This window comes from Anolis carolinensis, chromosome 2 (assembly GCF_035594765.1).
Source record: "Anolis carolinensis isolate JA03-04 chromosome 2, rAnoCar3.1.pri, whole genome shotgun sequence".
Lineage (NCBI taxonomy): Eukaryota > Metazoa > Chordata > Lepidosauria > Squamata > Dactyloidae > Anolis > Anolis carolinensis.
Window position 1 is genome coordinate 101,583,787 of NC_085842.1, and position 25,107 is coordinate 101,608,893.

The window sequence follows — 25,107 nt, forward strand, 5'->3', positions numbered from 1 at the left end:
CTGAGGGCCCAAGTTTGCCCAGGCCTGTAGAATGCCGTTTGACCCCACTGAACTGCGGTGGCTCAATGCTATGGGATTTGGGGCTTTTGTACTTTGCTGACACCAGAACTCTTTGCAACCTTGCCGAAGTACAGCTCCCAGGATTCCATAGCACTGAGCCGAGCCGATCTGAACTAATCCTAAAGCGATGCACCCAAGACTGGCGCCAAAAACGATTGGCAGTTTCCCCCAGTCAAAAATATTGGGGGAAACACAGTGGATTTTGTTGTGCAATGGCGAACAGTCCCAGAGATCTGGAGTCCTGAGTGCCGCGACTGTTTTGGGGAGACGCCTCTGACTTCCGCCTCGGAAGGAAGGGGGGAAACGGCATCCAATGGCCGAGGTTGGCGCCCGTCCTTCTCCTCCTCCCCCGGGCGGCCTCCCGCGGCTCCTCCTCCCTCTCGACCGGGTTCCTCCCTTCCTTCCTCCTTTCCTTCCTCCGTCAGCCATGACGCGCAGCCGCCAAGAGACCCTGGCCCTCCGGAAGCAGCTCATTGGGTAAGCAAGGGCTTGACAGGGGAAAAGGGGAGGGCGCCTTTACCTGGGTTGTTGTGAGTTTTCAGGGCTGTATGGCCATGTTCCAGAAGCGTTCTCTCCTGACATTTCGCCTGTATCTATGGTTTCTGTGTTCGGTTGGAAACTAGGCAGGTGGGGTTTATATTTCTGTGGAAGGTGGGAGAAAAAAAAACTCTAGTCTGTTTGAGGCAAGTGTGAACGTTGCAATTGGCCACCTTGATTAGCATTAAATAACCTGGCAGCTTCAAGGTCTGACTGATTCCTGCCTGAGGGACTCCTTTGTTGGAAGGTGTTAGCTGGCCCTGATTGATTCATGTCTGGATTTCCCGTTTTCAGAGTGTTGTTCTTTATTTACTGTCCTGATTTTAGAGTTTTTTAATACTGGTAGCCAGATTTTGTTCACTTTCATGGTTTCCTCCTTTCTGTTGAAATTGTCCACATACTTGTGGATTTCAGTGGCTTCTCTGTGTAGTCTGACATGGTGGTTGCTAGAGTGGTCCAGTATTTCTGTGTTCTCAAATAATATGCTTTGTCCTGGTTGGTTCATCAAGTGCTCTGATATGGTTGACTTCTGGCTGAAACCATGAAAATGAACAACATCTAGCTACCAATATTAAAAAACACTCTAAAATGAGGACAGTAAATAAAGAACAAAAAGGGGAATTCCAGACAGAAAAACAATCAGGGCTAACTAACACCTCCTAACAAAGGATTCCCCCAGGCAGTAAGCAGCCAGAACTTGAAGCTGAAAGGCCATTAAATGCTAATCAAGGTGGCCAATTGCTACATTAACACTGGCCCCCAACAGACAAGAGTTCTTTCTTTTTCCCACCCTGGACCTTCCACAGATATAAGAGCAGCATATTAATTAATTAATTAATTAAAATAAACATCAGAAAGAAAAGCTGTCACTATCGCAGTCTCCCACATGGACAATGTGGGAGCATTCCTGATTGCCAAGTAAACTCACTCCAATCCTGAACAAATTCTATTGTTGCTTCTAACTAGAGGAGACCCATTGACTCAATAGGATTGAGCTAAGTATAGACTGGCTTGTCAGTTCTATTTAATGCTCCCAGCTATTGAGAAATACAATAAATGTCAGGAGCATGTTATAAACCCACATAAGTCAAGCAAATGTAACCATGAAAGAGAATTTCCCTTTTATTAGAATTGTTACTTTGGCTCCAGATGTTGCAAGCTTCAGCATGATTAACAATAAAGAGTGCTAGAAACTGCAGTTTAGCAACACATGGAGGGCTCCTGTAATGGTGACTGCCTTCCTGCATACCAATATGTCCTCTATTATAGTTTAAAATAAGAAAATTTAGACTTACAGATGAATTCCCATTCTGTACTTCTGGAACACAATTACTTCAGTTCTGGGTTAGCAGCTCCTTTGGACATTAACTCCCACCACCCTGAGAACCTGAGAAATCCCTGCAGCTCAGCCACTTGCATATGTTTCAGTTAACATTACACAGCTGAAACATGTAGGTGAAGTCACTCAATTCAATGGATTTGCTCAAATCAGGATTAAGCACGGGATTTAGGACCAGGTGTTAATACTCAGTGTTAAGAGAGTAGGGATTAAGCTTCTGGTGAAAACTAAGCAGGCTATGAAAGCACTTTCAGACAGACTTCAAATATCAGGGCCCCTTACTGTTTTCTGGCCAGGCTACAATCACTTACCTTTGCCAGGAGAGCAACAGGGGAGTCCAACTCTATTGGCTCTCTTTGACCTGTCAGCTACTTTTGGTACAGTCCACCGTGGTATCCGCTTATACAGCCTTTTGGTGCAGGGCTTGGAGGCAGTTATCTGTACATTTGGACTGGAGTACTGTAGTATGTTAGCATGTAGTAGTACAGTAGTTGGAAGTACTGTACAAAAACTGGGAGACCAAGATTCAACTCTCTGCTCAGTCATGGAAACCCACTGGGTGATCAAGGATAATTCACTCTCTCAACCTCAGAGCAAAGCTGTGACAATCCCCCTCTTAACATATTTTACATTTAAAAAATCAACAATAGGATTGCAATAAATCAGAAAACACACAACTGTAGAATGCAGACAATAGTATCTTATTTACATCCACTAATTATAGGAAGGCAGTAGAAACTTTAAGCAGGTGTCTGGAAGTAATTTGGTTTGTACTGATTACACAAACTTAAACTTTACAAGGTGAAAGTACTGTTGATAGGGGAAAGTTTTAGTCTTGGTTGAGGTTTGCAATTGGTTTTGGATAAGAGTCACATTTCCCCTTCAATATGGTTTTTGAAGATACTCCAGAACTACATTTTATCTGCAAAGGTGCAGGTGGCCGCGAGTGTCTTTTAATCAGCTTTGACTGGCTTGCCACTTGCAACCCTGCAAAGCACATTTATTCTCCATTTCATACCACTGCTTTAACACAAGGGTGCCTTTAATAATAGTCTAGAGCCATGGGGTGTAGTCTGAGCTAAAGGCAAATGCTACAGCCCTCTTGCTGTAGCTGAACTGGTTTGGCCTGTGTGCTTGAAGAGGACAGTGCATGGGAACCCATGGAAGACAGACAGGGCATGAATGTAATAAATAAATACATGCATGACGTTTATCTGGAGCAAAAGTCAGGGGGCAAGGCACAATTTTGCGTTAGTTTCCCCTTTATTCCTAAATTGGATATGAAATGCAATTACTGTACTAACTTTTAAAATACTGAACAATGTGGGAGCACCTATAGATGGGTTGGGGGATATCTGGCTCACAGGGCCATTGAGGCTCCTCAGTACAGCTCTTCTATGCAGACTAGTCCCAGGCCACATACCCTTCAGGGTCATGAAATAGTACCCTGCCATATTTTTCTGTCACTGTCTGCATTTGTACTAGCAAGAGTAAAAGGTAGAAGTAAAATAAAGGGTGGTAAGGGAAGCAGAGCTGAGCAAGGAGACAAGTAGACCTCTGGCTTTCCTCAGCAGTTGTGTGTTTTTTTCCTGTAGGTTAACCACAAAGGAATATAGCCTTCAGGCTGAAAATGTTCTTTTCCTGGCCTCCATGAGGAGGAGCAACATTTCTGCCTAAAGGCTATATTCCTGTGGCTAACCTATAGGAAAAAACACACTACTGGTGAGAACACCTCTATGGATCTGAAACCCTGTTCTTTTGTTTGCCACTAATATGGCTCTGGTTAGCAAGTATCAGGTATAGGGCCTTTTATATGGTAGGTCCATGCTTGTGGAGTTCTATTTAGTCCCCTTTCTTGTGGTGCGCCTTCAAGTCATTTTGACTTATGGCGACTTTAAGGTGAACCTATTGCGGGTTTTCTAGAGCCATGTGACTTGCCCAAAGTCAAACAGATGAGACATCATTTTTTAATTGAGTCAATATTTTAATATTTTTATTTTACTACTCTCCCTTTACAAGATTTTAGCTCATTTTTCACATTTTTATTGTGAGCTGATTTGATCCTAAAAGGGGGGGGGGGGGTAGAAAAATAAAGAGTAGGGAGGGGGAGTTTCAAAATGTGAGTTCCAGGGTTTGGCTTCAATTTTGTGCAGCTATGTGCTTGCAATGTAAGTAAAACAAAACTGTAGGGGGTAATTGCATGCATAAACCATGTTCTGGCCTCCTTGTAGATCTTCATGCAATTTGGGCTTATCACAGTTCCCAGTCCTGGAAGTGCTGTGTATTTAGCGAAGCAGGCCTAAAGAATTCTTTGCAGTGATGTTCACCCAGGCAACCAGAGGCACAAGAACTTGTATGCATACCTATGCTCCCAATTTTTGTTTATTTGCAAGCAAGTCCCTACATACACATTGCGAGTTCTTCCTAGAGCCCGTCCACTGCTGTGTTGCTGGGACATGGTACAAACTAAGGCAGATCTCCTTTTGACATCAATTTACAAACACTCCTGGCTAAGTAAGAGGACATGCTCTCTCTGAATTAAAATACCCTTGAGAAATGTAAATACTCTTGATTTGTTTACCAGTTAATGCCACGTAAAACGAAAGGCCCTGCAGCACTACCACAGCACCTTTGGAAGGGAGATGAAAAGGGAACAACTTGGGAATGTGTGTGCGGCGTGTCTTGCTTTTTGTGTTGCTGAGATGCCACCATTAGCAGACCAAAGAGAATAAAAGGAATGGAATAAGAAATTCCAAATTTAGGGTTAGATCTTTAACAATATTGCCTTTTTTAGAGCTTCCTATTAAAATAGTCCTTCCTGTTTAGTGCACCCAAACTTGACGCAAGGTGTCGGCTTATGGCACAGACAATACCCATAAGATTATTTAGAGGAAGACTGGTTATATAAGAAGCCATTAAAAGGTCCAGTTTAAAGCAGCATTAGCTCCAGGTATGAAAATGCTTAATAAAAAAGCCAAGAAACAAAAATAAAAGCAAAAAATTTGGAGGTCATCTTACTATTTCAGACTCTTCTTTCTTAGATCCTCCTGTAGGCTTTTTTTCCCAGAAGACCCGGTAAAGATTGTGCAGGCAACGAACCAATATATGTATGATGAACATGGAAATGAATACCTTGACTGCATCAACAACGTTGCTCATGGCAAGTATGAAACTGTTCTGCTGCATGCAAGCCGAACTGAAAAATTGGCAGGATCTGAAGGTGTACTAATCCACTCTTTACTACAGTGGTTCCCAACCTGTGGGTCCCCAGATGTTTTGGCCTTCAACTCTCAGAAATCCTAACAACTGGTAAACTGGCTGGGATTTCTGGGAGTTGTACGCCAAAACCCCTGGGGACCCACAAGTTGAGAACTACTGTTGTACTATGTATCCCTGCATCATCATGACCACTTTTGCTCCTGGCATATGTTTGCCCTTGTAAGCAGGATGAAACATTGATGCTCACCATAGTGCTATCCTCCAGTCCTGCTTTGCAGCTGAGGCAGGACAAAACCGGGAAGGTGGTAATAGCTTGTATGACAGGTCTTGTATGTCAAGTCCAAGGAAGAATCCAGATCCAGCATGAAGGATATTTTACTTAGGCAGAAAAAAAGCAGTCAGAGAGGCCTCAGTCACCAGTTTTGGAATCATTATCATAGCTGTCCGGTGATGTGAAAGAGTTAGGTTGTATTAGTGAATCTGTTAAGATACATTTTATATTGACTTTGCAGTCTAAGAAAAGATATAAAGGTGGGAAACAGATTGGGTAGATTATTGCTAACCAGCTTGCACAATTCTGATTGAGATAGGGAAAAAAGGGGCACACTTCTGTACTTTTTGTTTGTGTCTGCACTGTATAACCCTTAAGGGGCCATCTCCAATTGGCCTTGCAGTAGTACACAACAGCACACACACACACACACCATTTTGTTGGCAGTGGGGAGTTCATTTAGGAACCCAAATCTGCCACTGGCTATGAGGGGGTGGGGTGGACCAGCTAGTGAAAGTACTGGAATGCTTTTCTGATGTGTGTGTCGCTTGCAACAAGTTTTAGGGCAGTAATTTGTGTTGGGGTTTGGTAGGATACATTTCAATAGGGCTGCAACGATACTCCGTTCTGTTCTAGAACAGAGCACAGTTGTAGATAAAATAAGGGGTCAGGAACCATGTACTTAAAACACATGAAAAGTGAAATGGGCCCCTTTTCACTATCTAACCTTCCTTTTCAGTGGGACACTGCCACCCAGAGGTGGTCAAAGCAGCACATCAACAAAATCTGCTGCTAAATACAAATTCTCGTTATCTCCATGACAATTTGGTGGATTATGCGCAAAGACTTTCTAAGACATTGCCTGAAAAGCTGTGTATGTTCTATTTTTTGAATTCGGGGTAAGTCTGTGTTCCTTTCATTTCAAATTGCATCTGGTCCTGTGCTTGTTTAGTGTGGCAGATTCACTTCTGAGTAAGCACAAAAGTCAACCCATTAACAAATATACTTTAAAGAAAGAAGAAAGTGAGGAGTGGATCAAATTACATTGCTGTCATTAGAACAAGCACTTACCTTGGACTTCAGAATTGGTTCTTCTAACCAAAATGAATGCAGATGGAGGCTAAATCTTCCTTGGGGTATTATACTTATGTAATGATCATTACCTCTACTGAAAGAGAAACGGTCTGCTCCCAAGCAGCCTAGTTCTGCAATATCTGGTTCTGGAGTAGTTCCACAAAGCCAGTGTTCTAGAAAGGCTAATTTTGAAGGGAAATCCCTTGTGCCAGAGGTCATGTGATTTTCAGGCTTCCCAGAATATTCTGGAGCTGGAAACCAGGGACTGCAGAAATAGGTCACAGAGGAACTAGGAAGGTTTCCTACCAAATGAAAATTTCTGCAACCTCTGCCTGCTCCTGCTGAGCTTACATGCTTTTTATTTCTGATTTCATGCCATTGCCATCTAACCTGGCATAGTTACACTAGTGAAGCACATCAATAGGATCTCAACCACATCCCCCACCTTCAGAAAGAAAACTAACAATACTGCTTTCTTTTTGCTCAGAACAAAAGTCCCATTCATCATGCAGTTAGTTAGGAACCCCAACCAACTAGGCATATGGATAAGCTGGATGAAAACTCTAATGCTCACGGTGTGTTTCCCTTGTGTGTGCTCTTGTGTAAAATGTACATCTGAAGTCTGGCTGCTTGGTTCTGTAAACTGTAAAAACAGTAAAACCAGAGCAATGACCACTTGACTGAAGATGCAGTGAGAAAATTGCAGAACTTTCCATTTTAGATCGGAAGCCAATGATCTTGCTCTGAGGCTAGCACGGCAGTATACAAAGCATGAAGACATCATGGTTGTTGAACAGTAAGTAGGCTAAGCTTTCAAAATATCTTTCAATGAAGCAAAGCCCATCCATTTTTATTTTATAAATGTCTAAAGAGAATGTTAAAATGTCCAATATTATTTTTGTGTATCCTATACATGGAATTGGATAACTGGAACTGGAGGTTTCTTAATGCTGTTTTAAATAGATATTCCATAATGCTTTTTCCAATATGATAACAGGGTATATAATGGCCAGGCCTAGGGTGCATGTACACTGTATAATTAATGCACTTCAACTACCATGGTTCTATGCGATGAAATCCTGGGAGCTGTCATTTTAAAGGTTTTTAGTCTTTTTTGCCAAATATGCTGGTACTTCACCAAACTACAATACCAAGCATTCCATACTATTGAATTATGAAAGTTAAATGTCTGCTTTAATTCTCCAGTTTAGTTTCACACCTAGATCTGTTAATGTTGTTGTCCACCTCTTTTCTCATATTAGGAATCAAAGCAACTTACAGATGGGCAGCGAGTGGAGTGGTTGTGACAAGGGAGTAAAGTGCTCCCTGTATTCAGCCCCAGTAAACTATCTGCCGGCAGCTCATCTGGCTCCTTCGTAACATTTTGTGGATTCTTAAGTTATGTATTGTCATTGTTACCCAAGGAGCAGTGCATACAACATTTAGGAGAACAATACAAACACTCTGTTTCTGAAACAGCCTATGATTCATTGATTTTTAGCTGAAACAGCATTTACAATCATACAACTAGTTTTGAAGAGGCAGAAGGTATCATCACGATAACAACTTCCTCAAATAATGGAATGACGGTTAAAGCAATATGTAAAGTATTTACTGCAGCGCAAATGTGTGTTGGAATCTGAATGCTCTACATATATTAGACTTGGTAACTCATAGACAACGTGGAATTGACTTTATAATTCTGCTGATCATTGTCTTTTGTTTTAAGTGCTTATCATGGACATTTGACATCTTTGATTGACATAAGTCCATATAAATTCAGAAACCTCGGAGGCCAAAAGGAATGGGTCCATGTGGTATGCATATAAAGTGTTAGCCTTTTTTCAATTAATTGCTTAATTCCCCCAAACCCAGGTGGATAGGATAGTAGTTGTACTTTTTTTTGGCAGGCTCCTCTTCCAGACACATACCGAGGAATATATAGAGAGGACCATGCAGATCCAGCCTTGGCATACGCTAATGAAGCGAAAACAATAATTGACCAAGCACATGAAAGAGGCAGAAAGGTAAAATGAAGGGACTGCGTGGGTTATTACCTTTTTGTCACATTGGCTGCATTTGGATGATTTAATTCTTAAAGGTTCACAGAAGCACTAGCACAGTAGTTAAATGTACTGGAATAGGACTTGAGAGATCATTTTTCTAGTATCCACTGAAGTGTGAAAACTTACTGGATGAATTTTCTCACTGGCATACAATATTGGACTGTTGTAAGGATGAAGTGTAAGGGGGGCTGTGTTATGTCATACTGAACTAATGGTGGGAAAGCAGGATACAGTATAGTAAATGTTAAAGTCCACAGGTTTTATGGAGTCAAGTGTAAATGACACTTCAATGGACTTCTCCCTCAGCATATCACTTCCAAGCTTCAGTGCAAAGATCCAAGTTTATGTTAAGATTACATCCAAAAGAGGGAACCAGTCATTAGTGTTTATCCACTGCTTTATATATCATGTTTTTTTAAAACTATGACCAACTCCATTCTTATTCCAGATTTGAAAACTCTTTTCACATCTATTCTTAAAATAGTGTGCTCCCAAGATATTTTATGAATCTATCCTGTTTGTGGATGTTTTTCTGTACAGCAGCAGACAAGACAAATAACCTACTGCTGCACAGAACACATTTCTATATAAGTATCAGCCAGAACCTTTTACCAAAATGCTGATTCATTTTTAAATATCTGACACAGATATTAATTGCTACCTTTACTATCTCTATCAACCTTTTCAGTTTGCTGCATTTTTTATGGAATCTTTACCAAGTGTTGCTGGACAAATCATTCCACCATTTGGATATTTCCAGAAAGTTGCAGAGTAAGTATTTCCACTTAGCTTTCATACTGCATTTCACCCCTCTTAAACTTGGGGGGGGGGGGGGGGTTGCCTGCTGTATCACAAAATACTATAGACTTCTAGAGTAGGTTTTGACCTTCCACAAGATCCAGCTAAAACTGAAAATCTCACTGATGTCAATGAGGGAATAATGTGAGCCTCACTTGCAAACACTGGAAGTATAAATATTTTAATTATCTTCAGTAAGATTATCCTGTTGTGTTACTGCTGCTGGGCAAGGATTATTTGTACTGGGGCATTTTAGTTTTATTATGTGCTTGCTTTTAATTTTGAGAATGTTAATCATTGTCCTATTATAATATTCCAGCATAAGTTAAAAAGCAAGTCACTAAACCTATGATTTGGGATGGCATCTTATTCAACAATTACAATGCTAGTAATTCACTTCTAGAATCATTATGCCATCACAGCAAACCAAAGTCTCACAAAAAATCACATTTTCAGCAGTGCTGCTTCCCAACATGGCTATTCCTGAGTTGTTGAGGGAGAGGAAGCTATTCTGTGTTCACTTTTCTAGTTACATTGCCCCACCTGCTCAACAACTCAGAAAGAGCTCCATTGGGGGTAAGCACAATTTAAACAATACATTTTGGAGACATAGATACAAGACATACTCTGAAGGTACATTTCCCAATGTACGATTTCAGCTATGAGTTTATTAATTGTTCAGACTCGTTTGCATTTGTATATAACTCTGACTTTTAACTGTGTTGACAGACACATACACAAAGCAGGTGGTGTATTTGTTGCTGATGAAATTCAAGTTGGCTTTGGCAGGGTTGGAAAACATTTTTGGGCATTTCAACTCCAAGGAGAGGATTTTATTCCTGATATTGTTACAATGGGGAAACCAATTGGTAATGGACATCCTGTTGCTTGTGTAGCAACAACAAAAGAAATTGCAGGGGCATTTTCATCAACAGGAGTAGAATATTTTAACACAGTAAGTATAGTTATAAAAAATCTCACTTTGTAATTATATAATGTCTTCCCAGTTTATAACTAAATGAGCTGTCAAAATTTAAAGTGCATTTGAAGGCCTAATGACAATTTTTAAACTTGTCTTGTGTTTAATCTTTGTTCTGTGTTTTTTAAAATGTATTTTGTAGAAATATGTTTTAATATGTGTATTTTATAGAATGTTTTAGATTATATGTTTTAGCAATGTTGTAATCCGCCTCGAGTCACGAGGAGGCGGGTAAGAATTAGAATTATGATTATAACTCCCATTAAATTCAGATTTAAAATGATAAATGGTTCTAATGCAGTTAGGTACAAAATGCTTATCAATATTTCTTGTGGTTCTTTCCCATGGTTTTTTAGTTTGGGGGAAATCCTGTGTCCTGTGCAATAGGAATAACCGTCTTAGATGTTATTGAGAAAGAAAGGCTTCAAGCCCATGCTCTCCAAGTGGGCAGCTTCCTCATGGAATTACTCAATCAGCAAAAAGTAAAACATCCTCTCATTGGTGATATCAGGTATTATCTCTTCAGTCTAGTAGAATATGATTTAACTAGGAAATCTGTGATTCCTTCCTTCCTTTATTACTTGCTACACTGTTCTTCCAGCTTATTCCTCACAGTTTAAATTTGCTAATTATTTGCTGTTATTAGACTCACTGGTTTATTTATTTTTTGTTTATAAAAGAGGTGTTGGCTTATTTATTGGAGTAGATTTGGTACAGAATCAAGAGAAAAGATCACCTGCTACCACAGAAGCGGAATTCATCATAACAAGGTATTCTGAATTCTTTCCTCCACCCACTAAAAATTTAATATTCCAGAAATAATAGAAGAATAAAGGCACCCCTTGATGGAAGAATTCTAAAAGGGCAGTGTACGACAGTTATAATTGGGCTCTTGAAGATTTCAGGAAAGCTAGGGTAGACTTAACTGGGCACACTATAAAATTTACTACTTTTAAAAAAGATTATGTGAAAGTTTGTATATACTGCTAAGCAGATAATCACAATTTATTGAATGTAGGCCGCCACAACCGGATAACCAAACATTACTAGTTTCCAGATATACTTTTATGTGAATCTGTATACGGACAATATACTTGCAATAACTGACCAGTACTTTTGCAATTACAATTAACATGTTACTTTATATATTAGCTTTAATACATTTTCTGTAATCCTTTTTAAAATCTAGACTGAAGGAAGAATTAATTATGCTGAGTACAGATGGCCCTGGCAGAAATGTACTGAAATTTAAACCACCACTTTGTTTCAATGCAAGAGATGCAAAGCTAGTTGTAGAAAAACTTGATCAGATACTATCAGGTAAGAAAGCAGAATCAGGACAGCTGTTGTGCATATTTGAATAACTGTGAAGGTTAGTGGTTTGGGTAGCTGGTTGTGCATTGATCTTTAGACCCATTGAATGATGGATTTGAGTCAGTTTTTTCTTAGCTATATACACTAAGGGACTTTTAGACCTATTTCATGTATGCTCTTCCCGTGGTGTAAAATCTTTCTCATATATTGCCTACCATGAAAAAGATAGGATGGGATATGGAAGAGTAATCTGTCAGCTATTTCCTATAGATATGTCGCATTTAAGGGAGAAGAGTAGGCTAGAGGTGGTTTCCCCACCTAGTTACTTTATACACAGAATATGATTGCTTGGACAGTGAGCAATTCCAGGAGTTTTACCATTAACTCCCATGGCTGTGCCATGTGGAGTCCTGATACTAGGAGTATGGTGGGGTACAAACAAAGCTGTTATGTTGTAGAGGAGCACACTGTAAATGTATGTACCTCACCAAAGTAGCTTTCAGGGTTCCATAGGAAACCACCAAGGCCACTAAAATAGCATGGAAATATACTACTTGAGCACTGTAGATTCATCCAGAATTATCTTTTCCTCTTCCCCATTCCATTTAATCAGAATACAAGTGACAAGTAACTGACAGCAACACATGACTGAATCTTACAAGGGACAAGAGCGCATCATTCTGACTCTTGTTCACAAGCAGCATAATAATGTCTGGACAATGCCTAGATTCTGGTTTAACATTAGCCATTTTAAATATTGTAGAATAAGATATGTTCCCATTTAAGTGGGGTTAAGATGAGGAGATGTCTCAAAAAGGCAATAAAGTAATAGTGGGCAAATAGAATGCCTTCAGAAAATTGAAAAGCATTTTCACTGCTGTTCCTGAAAGTAGAAGAGTGTTCATAATCTAATTTCTGGTTATTGTTCTGCAGATTTAGAGAAAAGAAGCGCCTAAAGAAGTTCATTTGAAGTAGTTCAAAGGATGAACTTTCAGGTAAAATGATAACAGAGTCATATACTCCATGAAGGAAATCATTTAATTCATTAACCCAAATAACGGCAATGTATTCAATTATATTGCAACAACACAATCTACAATAGCATGTGACTAGACTGTTTAAAAAATAATCCACATATTTTAAAATGTGGATGTTTATTTTTTTTTTATTCCATCTCTTACAGGTCACAAGCATGGTGCTGAATTCTTTTCTGCGATACTTCATTTTAAGGGCCCATACTCTGTAACTATTCAATCCATTACATTTTTGTTATAATACAGATGGGTATGAAAGTATGCAACCCTGTTCTACAAATGCAATGCTTCAGTGAGTGGTGAAAGCAAACATATCCAGAAAGTATAAGTTGCTACATTAGTACTTTGCTGTTACAGAGCCTAAAAATTACTTCTATTTTCCCCTTTATTACAGAATTTAGCATCCTTCAGTGTTATATGCATGTTTTCTTCCATTCTAAGTCGTTTAGCAATGAGATTTTAAAAAACTATTTAACATCTACATGTCAGCATCTGAAATATACAGCAACTTACAGAATCTTATACATTGTAAAGCATAGCACCTCTGATATTGCCAAAAGAAAATGAAGCTTGTGCTACCACTGAAAGACCAGATCTACCTTTTACAGTGTTCCCTCACTTATTGCTGGAGTTAAGTTCCAGGACCACCCATAATAAGTGAAAATCCGCGAAGTACGGACGCTATATTTATTGTTATATTTATACATTATTTTAACAGTTATACACTATTTTAAAGTCTTTATCAACCAATTGTGTGTTGATAAATCACCTCCTCCTCCCATTGCCACTTGGGCTCCTTTTCTCTCCCTTTGGCTTCTCCTTCCTCCCTTCCTTAAGCTGTAAATTGTAATTTTTTAATTATTTATAAGTCTTTTAGAGTTTATTGAAAAACCGCGAAACAGCGAATCCATGAAAAGTGAACCGCGAAGTGAGGGAACACTGTAATTCTAAATTGTACAAATACCAGCTTTCCTTCCCCTCAGAAGTACTTGAAAAATGTTAGCCTCGCAAAGGGTAGCATTACTTGAAATTGTCTTGTAGGGCTTGGGAAGAAAGATTTCCCATGATTGTCCCCACCCCAGCAGCTCAGGACACTTTTATCTCAATGTGGTATTAGACATTGACTGGTTGTAATTAACTAAAAATGTATTAATCTATTAAAAAATAAGCCCACTGATATCCATGCCAAAAGTTTATCAAGGTTCTACTGCCTTTTGAGTAAGGCTGGAGCCAGATCAGTATGCACACACTTTAATTATAACAGATTCAGGATCAAAAGGAGATATAAATGCCTACTGGTAGCAGGCATGGTATTCATCCAAAGTTTCATTAATTGGTGGGTGCTATAAGAAGTCCACCTTTCAAAATGAAAAACCTGCACCTGCATTGTTGCAAAAATTAACTTATTTGTATATTTTCTCTAGTCAGGTAATTTTGTCTTGCCTTTGTATAACAGGAAGATTATATGGTGTATCCTAGTACTACCCAAATTTAGTTTTAGGGTTTATTTTATATACGATTGTAGTTCTGTATTTTCCTGCCATACTTGCACAAATATATTGGGGACATTATTTAGTTATTCTTTTTAAAATTGTTTTAATTTGCATAAAAGTCATTCCTCGGATATAACGTAAAGCAAGTCGTTTATTTTTCTAAAGGCTAGAATGTGTTTATATGTATGGATGTAAAACAGTACTGTTGTAAAAGTGAGTGATAACGAACCTGCCTGACATTTCATTGCACGTGATAAAACCAAGCCTTCAAAAGAGAAAAAAAAGTTAGTATCAACAGGAATAGCAACTGAGACATCATTATTGTTGTTCTTTGCAGGGACTTTACAAATTAACTCAGAAAAACTAGTTTTTATTTTCAAGGCCTGTTCACTGCAACAGCTACCATACTTTGACAGGCATACCATACAATAAAATGGTCAGAAAGCAAGTAAGTGGAGCCAAATTGCATGCACTAGCTGTGCACTGAAATAGTTCTAATTTAGGCCCATAACCTGAAATAGTACAGAATGAAAATAAAACCCTGCATGTAGGGCATGACGTGGTTAGCCACCTACCCTCTGAAATAAGATAGCTCTTCCCTACAACACATACCTTAACTATGACTAGCATATACTTTTAACTACAATCAGTATTAACCAGAAGTTGAATCATGTGTTAGAAGTAAGTTAGCATTAGATATAGTGAGGGCAAGAATGTATACACCCAATGGAGATTCATGCAAGCACATGTCCAGGTCAGTTCCCTCACTATGGTTACAGGGCAAACTCCATTTGCCACATGCAGCAGTCCCACAACAGATACAATATTTGTTTGCATTCAACATGGCATATAAATGTTCTTACAGCAGCTGGGCATACACAGTAAACAAGGATTTTTAAAAAATCCCCCCTCCTTTTGAAGCTAAAACTGCTAGCTAACTATGTTTTTCTTTTAAAATTTTTAAAAGCATGACTACAAAAAAGTTCAGAATGATTAACTGCTTTAGACAGTAACAAAAATATTACTGAAATTCAACTTTTTAGTTGCTTTAATATTATCTTACTGTTATTAGCAAATGATCGTTTTAGGCAACAGTAAAATACATAACAGCACAAAGTCAGTTTGGTTGTTAGTGTTAATTATGACCAGAAAATTACTTAACTGAACTCAAGCTTGGCATTGGATATTATATTAGAGAATGTACGTAGAGACTGGAAATTTTAATGTACAGTACTCAGCATTTTCCCAGATTTCTAGTAGCAATCAACTAGTATATATACAAATGGAAAAAGAGCAAATCTGAATGTAGTAAAACATGTCTAACATTGCCTCCTGTGTGTAAATAGAACCTTAAATACTACAATAGCTTCTGTCTAATTTTTCATGTCGGTTCCCTCTAGATTCCTGTAATTCTAAATTCTGCACTGAAGCCAAACACTGAAATACATGCTTTGGCTAAAAGCTTCAACCTGTGTTTTCCCGCCAGTTTTGTAAGATTTTGAATCTTTTTAACAGTTCAGCCAATCGTTTTTGGTTAATCAACAATTGTAAGGTTAGAACACGCAACAAATGCAATCCCTAAATACTATACACCAGCCATTGCCATTTTTGCTACAATTCTAGGACTTCCCCCCCAATCTGCAACACATAGCTGGAATAATGGCACAGGATACTGGATTATGCTTTTTTATTCAAAAGCTAGAATAGCATCAATATCCATGTCATGGTGAATCAGAACACATGTAAAATACCTTACAATACATTAGATTCCAAAAAGGTACCAAAAAGTACAGTAAAATTAACACTTCCATTAAAGGAAATGTATGACACAAAACCAATACAAAATAAAAAGGTGGAAAGTGACACTGGTTCCCTAAAATGCATCTTATTCTGTACAACTGGAATAACGTAGTTCATATTTCACTCTAAGAGGCAATCCCTAGATGCAGAGCTGCAGCTTTAAGCAGACTCTTAAAATCAGTTTCAATTTAACCTATCAATAAAATCATTAATCTTCAGCAAGGCTGAAATTTACACACCACACTTTCTAGACATCTATTATCTGCAAATATTAAACAAAGACATTTCCAGAGAGCTCTTCCGATACACATAACAGGCCATAGAAATGTATTGTAAAGTTAATTTTGGTACATAATTGTAATGTCCATCTACAGCATTGAGTACAAAACCTATGCAGTGGTTTCCTCCCTTAGAGCACACCACTGCATACCTGAATACCTTTGATCAATATGGCTTGTAGTTATTCTGATGACCGCGTCTTGGAGCCTTCCCATAATTTGAACCACCTTGACCTATGAATAAGAGATCAAATGCATTAAACTGCTATTTAGTAATGCTTGCATATACCCAATACAGTTCTCTTTACTTACTGTAATCACTGCCCGGTCCATATCCAAAATACCCATATCCTGAATAATCATAGCCTCCATAGCCACCATAACCTTGCTGATAGCCGTATCCTTGACTCCCATAACCCTGGTTCCAGTAATTGTCATAACCTTGATTCCAATTTTGACTTTGAGCTATAGAAAGGAAAACCATCCACAAAATCCCATTTTAGTATAGAAGTATGTTTTAGAATGTATCCATTCTAAAATAGTGCGTGAAATACGTACCTCTTCTTCCACCTCTTCCTCGGCCACCCCCAGAACCAAACTGTTGTTGCTGATATACTTCTTTTGGCTGTGCTACCTTTATCTCACACTGAAAAGACAATATTGTATATTAAGAACAACAAACAGGAGACATTTCCAATACTACAGCAATGGTTCAATTAGATAACCTAATACAGTAGAGTCTCACTTATCCAACATTCTGGATTATCCAACGCATTTTTGTAGTCAATGTTTTCAATGCATTGTGATATTTTGGTGCTAAATTCATAAATACAGTCATTACTACATAGCATTAATGTATAATGAACTACTTTTTCTGTCAAATTTGTTGTATAACATGATGTTTTGGTGCTTAATTTGTAAAATCATAACCTATTTTGATGTTTAATAGGCTTTTTCTTAATCTCTCCTTATTATCCAACATATTCGCTTATCCAACGTTCTGCCGGCCCGTTTATGTTGGATAAGTGAGACTCTACTGAATCATTTAAATTACAAGTGCACACATTCAGCAAATAACAAAAGCTGCATGTAGAGATATTTTAATTAGAATTTCGATTTGCCCCACAACATTAGCAAGGTATCAGGAGCTTAGAAAAAAAGGGGTCACCAATGTGTGTTTTAAAAAGAATGTGTTCACTAGAATTAATGCCAGCCATAAGTGATGTATCTCTACTCGCTTGCATTGGGTCCAGGGTCTCTGTGTATGTGTCCCTTCAAGTTGCCAGTTGACTTATGATAACCCTGTGAATTTCCCAGATTTTCTTAGACAAAAAATACTCAGAAGTGGATTTTCCCAATTCCTTTGTCTGAAATACAGCAACAGTGCCTAGTATTACTTGGCAATTTCCCACGCAAGTACTGACTAGAGCTGATACTACTTAGCTTACAATGTCTACAAGATATTGGCTGCCAGTCTGTGGAAATTTCCCAGGGAAAAAAACATTGTAGTCAATGGGCATAAATATACCAGTCCCCCACATCAAATATTTTAAGAAGCATCAAACGTATCTAAAAATCATGAATCTAGAATCAACTTCCAATAAATCATACTAGAGGACCCAGAAATTCCTAGAGAAGTTCTATGAATCTCTACATTCTCTAGTGTAACTACTGTATATGATCCATTTCTAGTGAAAGATGACCATGGAGTTGAAATAGTGGACCTAGAGATTCCTCAATAAAATATCAATCAAATAAAAAAAGCCAAATCTGCCAACGTGGTGGAACAACTGTACCTTACTCAGACCTATATAAAATTATTTTTGCCACAGAATCAACTGGTTTCTATGCAAAGTAATTAGGATTGCTATACTTATTTACTTCAAACCATGAAAGTTTATTGAACATAGGCTTAATATGTAAAGTTAGGGTTCTTACTTAAAATCTTTGGATATATACTGAAAACTTGGGTGGAGGAATCTACAGCTAGTCACTAGGTTCTACGCTGTGTGTGGGCTATATGACTATATTTTGCAATCAGTCATGTTTTTGGTGTTTTGCAAAATAACAATCACCTTGTTTGTCACTCAACTTTGCACATATCTGCAGACACTGCCACAAATCAGTATAGGAATCCTATTACTCATGAGCCATAAAGAAAGTGAGAAAAAGTAGCTCCTGTCCTGTACCAGTAGGTTCCTTCTTCCCTCTACACTCAAATCAATCCCAACATGTATTCATTGTCATAGCAAAGGTTCATCAATAGCCATGTTAATTAACCATGAGTGTCACCATAACATACTTGACATATAATCTTTTTTAATGTCCTATATCAACTATTCAGATTATCCCAATTGAAATAAAATTATGCAAACGGTTGAAATGAGATGTGAAATCTAATGCAATTGTCACTCTAGGCAAAGGGTGTGTTTTTCTCTGAACAAATGAATAAAGGCTATAAATGGGGTACATTGTCATATAAAGAAAAGTAGCCTAGATCCACTTGTAAATCTCAACTAGAGTAAACACACTTGAACTACTGAGGCTCAGTGCTATAGAATCCTAAGGGTTGTAGCTTTACAGGGTCTGTAGTCTTCCCTGTTAAAAAGTGCAGGTACTTCACCAAATTACAAATCCCAAAACTCCATAGCATGGAGGCATGGCAGTTCAAGTGTTGTCAAATGCATTCATCCTACTGTGTAAAATCAATGCATCCTTAGTCGATGGAAACTTAATAAATCAACACAAGTTTCACTAACACTACAGGCCTATTGTAACTGGAACTAAACATGATCCTGACTAAGAATAAAAATTGTATAACTATGTCAACTCCTAAAAATGTATTGTTGTATATTGGCATCGAATTCTGCCAGTTTTGCAAGCCGTCCTGAGTCCCTTTGGGTGAGAAGGGCGGGATAGAAATGATTGAAATAAATAAATAATAAAAATTTAAATATTAAAATTAACCAGCTCATTAATTCATGAATTCCTACCTTGCTACCACTAACATTGTGGAATTTTTTCTCCAAAATTTTCTTCACTGGGTCTTCTTCTTTAAATGTGATGAACACAAAACCCCTTCTTTTATTGGTCTTTGGATCCATTGGAAGTTCAATTGCTTCAATCTAATGAAATATAATTTGTTTATGAAATATAATAAAAGTATTAAGAGTACTCATGCAATTACTCTGCCAGTACTTAAAAAGAAACCTCAGAACTCATTCTACAGTAGTCTCATTTTGACAGAATCTGGATTCAACTCTTAAGGAGAAAATTAAGAGTATATCAAGCATCTACTTCATATATACAAGACCATATTGCTTTATGCAATAGTGTAGAAACAAACTGTCAAATTATTTATATGTACTTGTATATAAGACAAAAAGGCTCACCAAAAACACTGGGTAAAGTTATCTAGCGGGTTAATACTGAAAAAGGACTAATAATGCCAGCACAATGACAACTGTGGTCGCTATACTTTAAGGTACTTAAGGTGAGGAGTGATAGTGCCTGTTTTTAAGCTTATTATACAAACTTTGTGTCCCTGGCAGTCATTTGTAATAGAAACGTACTGTATGAAGCCAGTGGCCATATTTGATAGGAACTTACTGTATCAGTTGAGTGAGGCTAATACATTAAGTCCCTATTAAAAATGGCATAATGCACCAATAGAGGTGGTGGCAAGCCCCTGCTGTGAGGCATGCCACTCTCTTTTGGTTATCCTGCGTTGCTGCTGAATGTCATTCTGGCTGAAAATATACAGGAGGAAAGAAAGCTGCTTTTCTATCTCACTGGTACAGTTTACCTCAAATGAGCATGCAAGTAGCATTGTTGGCCAGGTCTCCGTAACAACACCTGCTCGTGTTCCACTGTTTTACCCTTGACGTATCACAGTGAAATCTGTAATGCTGAACTACAAACCTCCCTTCAACGTGTACATGAGGTTGACTCATACAGGGGTATATACAGAGTTCTCTCCCTTTGAGTTAACAAAGCTCGTTAAGAAGCCATTTACAGAAAATTTAGTTCAGAGACTTTTAAATGTTACAAGGCAATAACACATGAGGTTAGGCAGCACCAACTGTAACTATCGGAAATCTAGAAAGACTGTGCATAGTAGTGCATTGACTGTACAGCAAACTTCCAGGATATTTCTAGTTCTGAGTGTATTGAACACGCGTCTCTCAATGTACTCTATTTTTATACGGCAGAACGTACCCCATTTTTCTAATAAAAGTGCATTTGATCTCAGTTTTTGTACTTTTGATTTCCAATCAGTTTGTGCCTAGAATACACACCTCTCCAAATTCTCCAAAATATTCCCTGATCTTCTCTTCTGCTGCTTCTGGGTTAAGTCCACCAACAAATATTTTTTTCACAGGATCCTTCTTCATTGCCATTGCCTTTTTAGGATCAATTACACGTCCATCTAACTTATGTTCTTTCTGCTCCAAAACCTAAAAATAAATAATAAATCAGGGTGAAAATGTCAAGAAAACTATAAAAATGCTAAATTAGGATCTTAACAACCCTACAAACTCACTTTGTCAACACTTGCTGCTTCTTTGAAGAGAATGAATCCAAAACCTCTTGATCTGCCTGTATTAGGATCCATCTTTATTGTGCAGTCAGTCACTTCACCAAATTTTGTGAAGTAATCTTTCAAATCTTTTTTGCTTGTATCCCAACTGAGGCCACCAACAAACATCTTCCTGTTAATTAATAATTTAAAATATAACTTTAGTACAGCAACAAAATAAAAAGCCATATAAGCATGATAACTGCAATGATTCAACAACATATCTGAAAATGAATATTTTCAATTTTGTGAACTAGGTCCTTCATATGTTTGAAAATTCTGAAATAAAAATAACTGAAAAACAATACATAATAGTTAACAATTCAATCAATATCCCTAAATCAGTCAATTTTAGGTTTCAAGTATCCTCAGTTAAAAACTAAACAAGGTAACAGTTTAAATGGTATTATCTAAATTCAACTGTCCTAACAAGAACAGACCCATAAAATCACCAAGATCCTGGTAATTCAAGCTCTACCTAAAAGTTGCATTATGCCAATGCATCTGTTTGTGATCAAAATTGGGGACGAAGAAGTATGGAATATAGGGCATTGTTTTGTACTCAAAAGACATATATACATATAAATTTTTTAAATTGCAGACCATTTTTTCAATTAACAAGCTGAAAACTGCCACAAAAGATAGATCTGCCAGCACAACCCTTCTAAATGCATATAGATTTTTGGAAACCCTCCAAAATTATCCCAAACAGCTCAAAATTAGCCAAAAATAACCCCAGCTGCGTGAGGTAGGATCCTCCCCCCAAAAAAATACTCAACAGAGCTGTTCAACTCACTATTATATCTATTATTATCACATTAAGATATAATCAGCTATTCACTGGTTTCCTCTCATTTCCCCTTCCTTGGTTTTGTTTTCTGGGCAATGTTTTAAGAGTGAGGTGTGGGAATGGACTACAGCTTGGTCTTTAAAAAATCCCACCAGCATAATGACAACATGGCAAAGATCTAAAGCATAATACAGATATTATAAGTGAAAACAACAAAAAAATCTTAACACTTTTGTCAGTAGAAAGAGTAATCGAAACCCAGTCCTACAATATGTGGAAATCAGTTTCATTTTCTCTATAGAACACATAAGTGCAATGCCTCAAGCATTATTACAAGAAAATGAAGATAGATAGGGTGGGCCTAAAGTTATGAAGGAATTGGGGTCCTATATATACTTTATGTTGGACACCATTTACGAGATTGTTTTTCACACATAATATATATTTTTGATATATACCATACTGTATTTGTTACTATGGTGTTGCAAATTAAAAACAAAAAATAAATATATTAAATTTTGAAAACTCCATGTGACACACATACACCAAAGCTTGAAGCCTGTTAAATAGGCCTACAATATGCTGCTTGCACTAGCACACTTCCAGCTTTTTATAGCCTGATCATGCCCTCTGTACTACTTGCAACTGGTTAAGAATTGTTTTGAGTTTTAATGCTACTGTTTTATACTCTTACGTTTTATCGAATTGTGCTTTTATCGAGATTGTTATATTTAACTGAGTTTTTAATTTTAATTATGTTTTTTGCTTTAATTGATTGTTTTGTATTGTGTCTGTGGGCATTTTGTCCCATATGTAAGCCACCCCGAGTCCCTTCCAGAAATTGGTGGTGGTGGGGGGGGGGGGGGATAAGAATAATGTTATTATTAATAAATGTCATAAACTTTTCAGGTTTAAAATGCACTGTCTTAACATTGTGCTGAGAGGAAACAAGTACTTCAATAAACTTCAACATGGCTTAAAGTTTTCCAGCGATCCCTCTAGTATCAAGTTATAGGCCCCATCGAAACTGACCATTTAGTGTGGCATCCGATGAAAGAAAGCCTTTAATGGGCATCCGTACTCACTATCTGGGCTTCAAACTGGATCAAGGATTTCCTATGTAGTGATTATGAGCACAGTAAAACCACTTTCTTCAATTTGTTGTGGGTAGATGGGACTATAAACCAAGTCTATTTAGCTTGATATATAGGGTGCTGCTGGTGCTGCTTCCTGGTAATTTTTAGGAAGGGAGCACGAGTCTCCCCCATTCAGCCCTTTTAAATCTATGGCTGCAGATACCAGCAAGAAAATAAAATTAATACTTTTTCTCCATAATAATTTGCAGCAATTTTATCTTAATTTCTCTTTTTTTTTTGTAGCCAAAACCAAAACAGTTACAGTACTTTGTATGCTACAAGGCTATTGGTATTACTCAAAAGAAATTGAAGCAATTCTACAAAACATTTGCTATATAATGAGCAAATTAACATGAAGTGGGCATGCACTTCGACTTGACACTTTTGGTCTTGTCCTAAGCATGAAGGGACTTTATCTGTAGTTCTAGTTTCTTATTTGTGCACCCCCCTCCGACTATATAAAATACATTAAAATTGTAACTACATTACATAACTTTGAGCATGTTTTGGAGGATTTTAACTGTGAATTGGTTTTAGTGCTGTTTGTGTTTTAATTCTGTACTAATATTTCTATATTTTAAACTCTACGCTAATGCTTTTATGTCAAGCCGCTTTAAGTCCCCTTTGAGATGATAAAGGGGGGGGAATAAATAAATATAATAATGGCCCCGTCAAGGAGGAGGAAGCAGTCACGTGGGAAGAGTGCCCTGGGAGACCCAGGCGGCGGGGGTGGGGTTGGGTGTCCTCCTGCCGCCTCCTTGAGCCAGGCAGGGAGGGATCCCTCGGCTGCCATTCCAGGAAACAGGCGCCTCTCCGCCCCTCCCCCCTCCGCCACATGGCGCCAACAAAAGGCCGCCGAGGAGAACAAAGAAGGGGGTCCTGCTGCCTCTCGCCGCCGCTGCCACACGAGCCCAGCCTCGGCTTATTATCTGTCCTCCAACGAGCGAGGGGTGGGAAGGGGCCGAGGCAGCGGCCTTGCGGGCCTCCCTTCCCTTCTCCTCTCCCTCCCTTTCCCGCCCTGCTCACCCGGCATCCTCCTCGTTCTTGCTGGCATTGATCTGGTCGCCTTCGGCCCCGTTCTGGCTCCCGGCGGCCTCGGCTGTGGCGGCAGACTGCCCGGCCTCCTCGCCATCGCCTTCGCCCGGGTCGGACACCACTGCCGCCGCCACCACCTCCTCGTCCTCTTCCTCCTCGGCCTCTTCCTCCTCCTCCTCCTCCTCTAAGGGCTGCGGGTCCGGCTGCTGCTGGGCCAGGGGCTGCTTCTGCTCCTCGCCGCCGCCTCCTCCAGCGGAGCCCTCAGCTCCCGCCGCCGCCTCGTGCCCGTTCTGCGTGGCCCCGAACTGGCTCTCCACCTCGGCCATGTTGTCTCACTCGCTCGCTCAGAAAGGAAAAGACGAGGACCTGCGCGAGGAACAACAGCGGAAGTCGCCCCTCCCTCCTCCTCCTCCTCCTCTCCCTCCTCCCACACGCAGCGCGGCCTGTGAGGGAGGAAAGGAGGGAGGGGAAGAAAGGCGCCAAGGGAGGGAGCTAACTTCCTTCCTGCCTGCCCCCCTCACCCGGACTCACCTTCAGTCACGGCCCTCTTTGGCCCCGCCGGAATCCGCTTCCAAAACGGGGAAATAAAGAGAGAGAGATGCGGCCTGTCAAGCCTTCTCTGCTGCTGATGGCGTCACCAGTAGCAGCAGCACACGCCCCTCCCTCTCCTGGCACTCGCGCGCACAACGGCCTCGGCACTTCAACGCTTTACCCGCGGGGGGGGCGGAGGAGGAGGAGGAGAATGCGCACGCTCCTGCCCGGCCCGTTTTTATAGGCTCCGCGCGGGCACTCCGCAGCAAGCCTCCCGCCCATTGGCGGAGCGCGCCCGTCGCTCACGAGGAAGGGCATTTCCTACTCGCTGAGCCATACCCCGCCGGCGGTTGGGTTCTTTTTCCCCCGCCCGCTCAGTGGAAGGCCTGCAGCTACCTGAGGGAGGGAGGGAGCGGGGAAAGAGAAGGCGGAGTAGGCCTCTCTGGCCCGGCATTCGGAGGCCGGCCATTCCTGTGTGAAGGCAGGAATGGCCGGCGTGTCACTCGTTCCGCAAGACATACCCACACTATCTGTTAGTTCCGCAATACATACACACATCCTCGCCAGAGCAGCCCTGGGTCCCTTTCTATGTCCTGTATCCCAGCAGGCCCAATCCCAGGCAAAGGAGAATACTCTGTTTAGTACTTGGGCGCACAGGGAGGAGAGGGTTGTGAATAAAGGGGCGCAAATTTTGTACACAAAAGTTTTTTTTATGGTGGTTTTTGCATTGTCAAAATAATAATAAATTTAATAAAAGGAATTGTCCAAAAAGCA

At 39.4% G+C, this 25,107-nt stretch overlaps 2 protein-coding genes across 3 annotated transcripts; one reads left to right on the forward strand and one right to left on the reverse strand.

Moving 5' to 3' along the window:
- Positions 1 to 97: 97 nt before the first annotated feature.
- phykpl (5-phosphohydroxy-L-lysine phospho-lyase) lies at positions 98 to 19,228 on the forward strand. The gene is made up of 13 exons (XM_003217510.3): positions 98 to 537; positions 4,978 to 5,096; positions 6,166 to 6,325; positions 7,222 to 7,296; positions 8,230 to 8,317; positions 8,411 to 8,527; positions 9,255 to 9,337; positions 10,094 to 10,319; positions 10,700 to 10,854; positions 11,024 to 11,113; positions 11,533 to 11,663; positions 12,591 to 12,652; positions 12,841 to 19,228. The coding sequence occupies exons 1-12, from the start codon at positions 374 to 376 to the stop codon at positions 12,611 to 12,613; spliced, it is 1,431 nt and encodes a 476-aa protein (XP_003217558.2). The 5' UTR covers positions 98 to 373; the 3' UTR covers positions 12,614 to 12,652; positions 12,841 to 19,228.
- On the reverse strand, positions 15,857 to 24,128 carry hnrnpab (heterogeneous nuclear ribonucleoprotein A/B). 2 transcript variants are annotated; one of them, XM_062970309.1, is made up of 7 exons: positions 23,794 to 24,128; positions 20,806 to 20,974; positions 20,561 to 20,719; positions 19,256 to 19,387; positions 16,821 to 16,908; positions 16,575 to 16,727; positions 15,857 to 16,496 (listed from the first exon to the last, which is right to left on the reverse strand). In XM_062970309.1, exons 1-7 carry the CDS (start codon positions 24,126 to 24,128, stop codon positions 16,429 to 16,431), a joined length of 1,104 nt encoding a protein of 367 aa, XP_062826379.1. In that variant the 3' UTR covers positions 15,857 to 16,428. The 2 variants fall into 2 exon arrangements, with proteins under 2 accessions (XP_062826379.1, XP_062826380.1); XM_062970310.1 differs by lacking the exon at positions 16,575 to 16,727.
- Between the last annotated feature and the right edge of the window lie 979 nt (positions 24,129 to 25,107).

Coding starts and splice junctions, on each gene's coding strand:
- phykpl (XM_003217510.3), top strand. CDS start 374: ATGGCCGAGGTTGGCGCCCGTCCTTCTCCTCCTCCCCCGGGCGGCCTC. Junction 538..4,977: donor CTCCGGAAGCAGCTCATTGG/GTAAGCAAGGGC, acceptor CTTCTTTCTTAG/ATCCTCCTGTAGGCTTTTTT. Junction 10,855..11,023: donor CCTCTCATTGGTGATATCAG/GTATTATCTCTT, acceptor TGTTTATAAAAG/AGGTGTTGGCTTATTTATTG.
- hnrnpab (XM_062970309.1), bottom strand. CDS start 24,128: ATGGCCGAGGTGGAGAGCCAGTTCGGGGCCACGCAGAACGGGCACGAG. Junction 20,975..23,793: donor AAGAACGAGGAGGATGCCGG/GTGAGCAGGGCG, acceptor ATTAATTAACAG/GAAGATGTTTGTTGGTGGCC. Junction 16,728..16,820: donor AGGAAGAGGTGGAAGAAGAG/GTACGTATTTCA, acceptor TCCTTTCTATAG/CTCAAAGTCAAAATTGGAAT.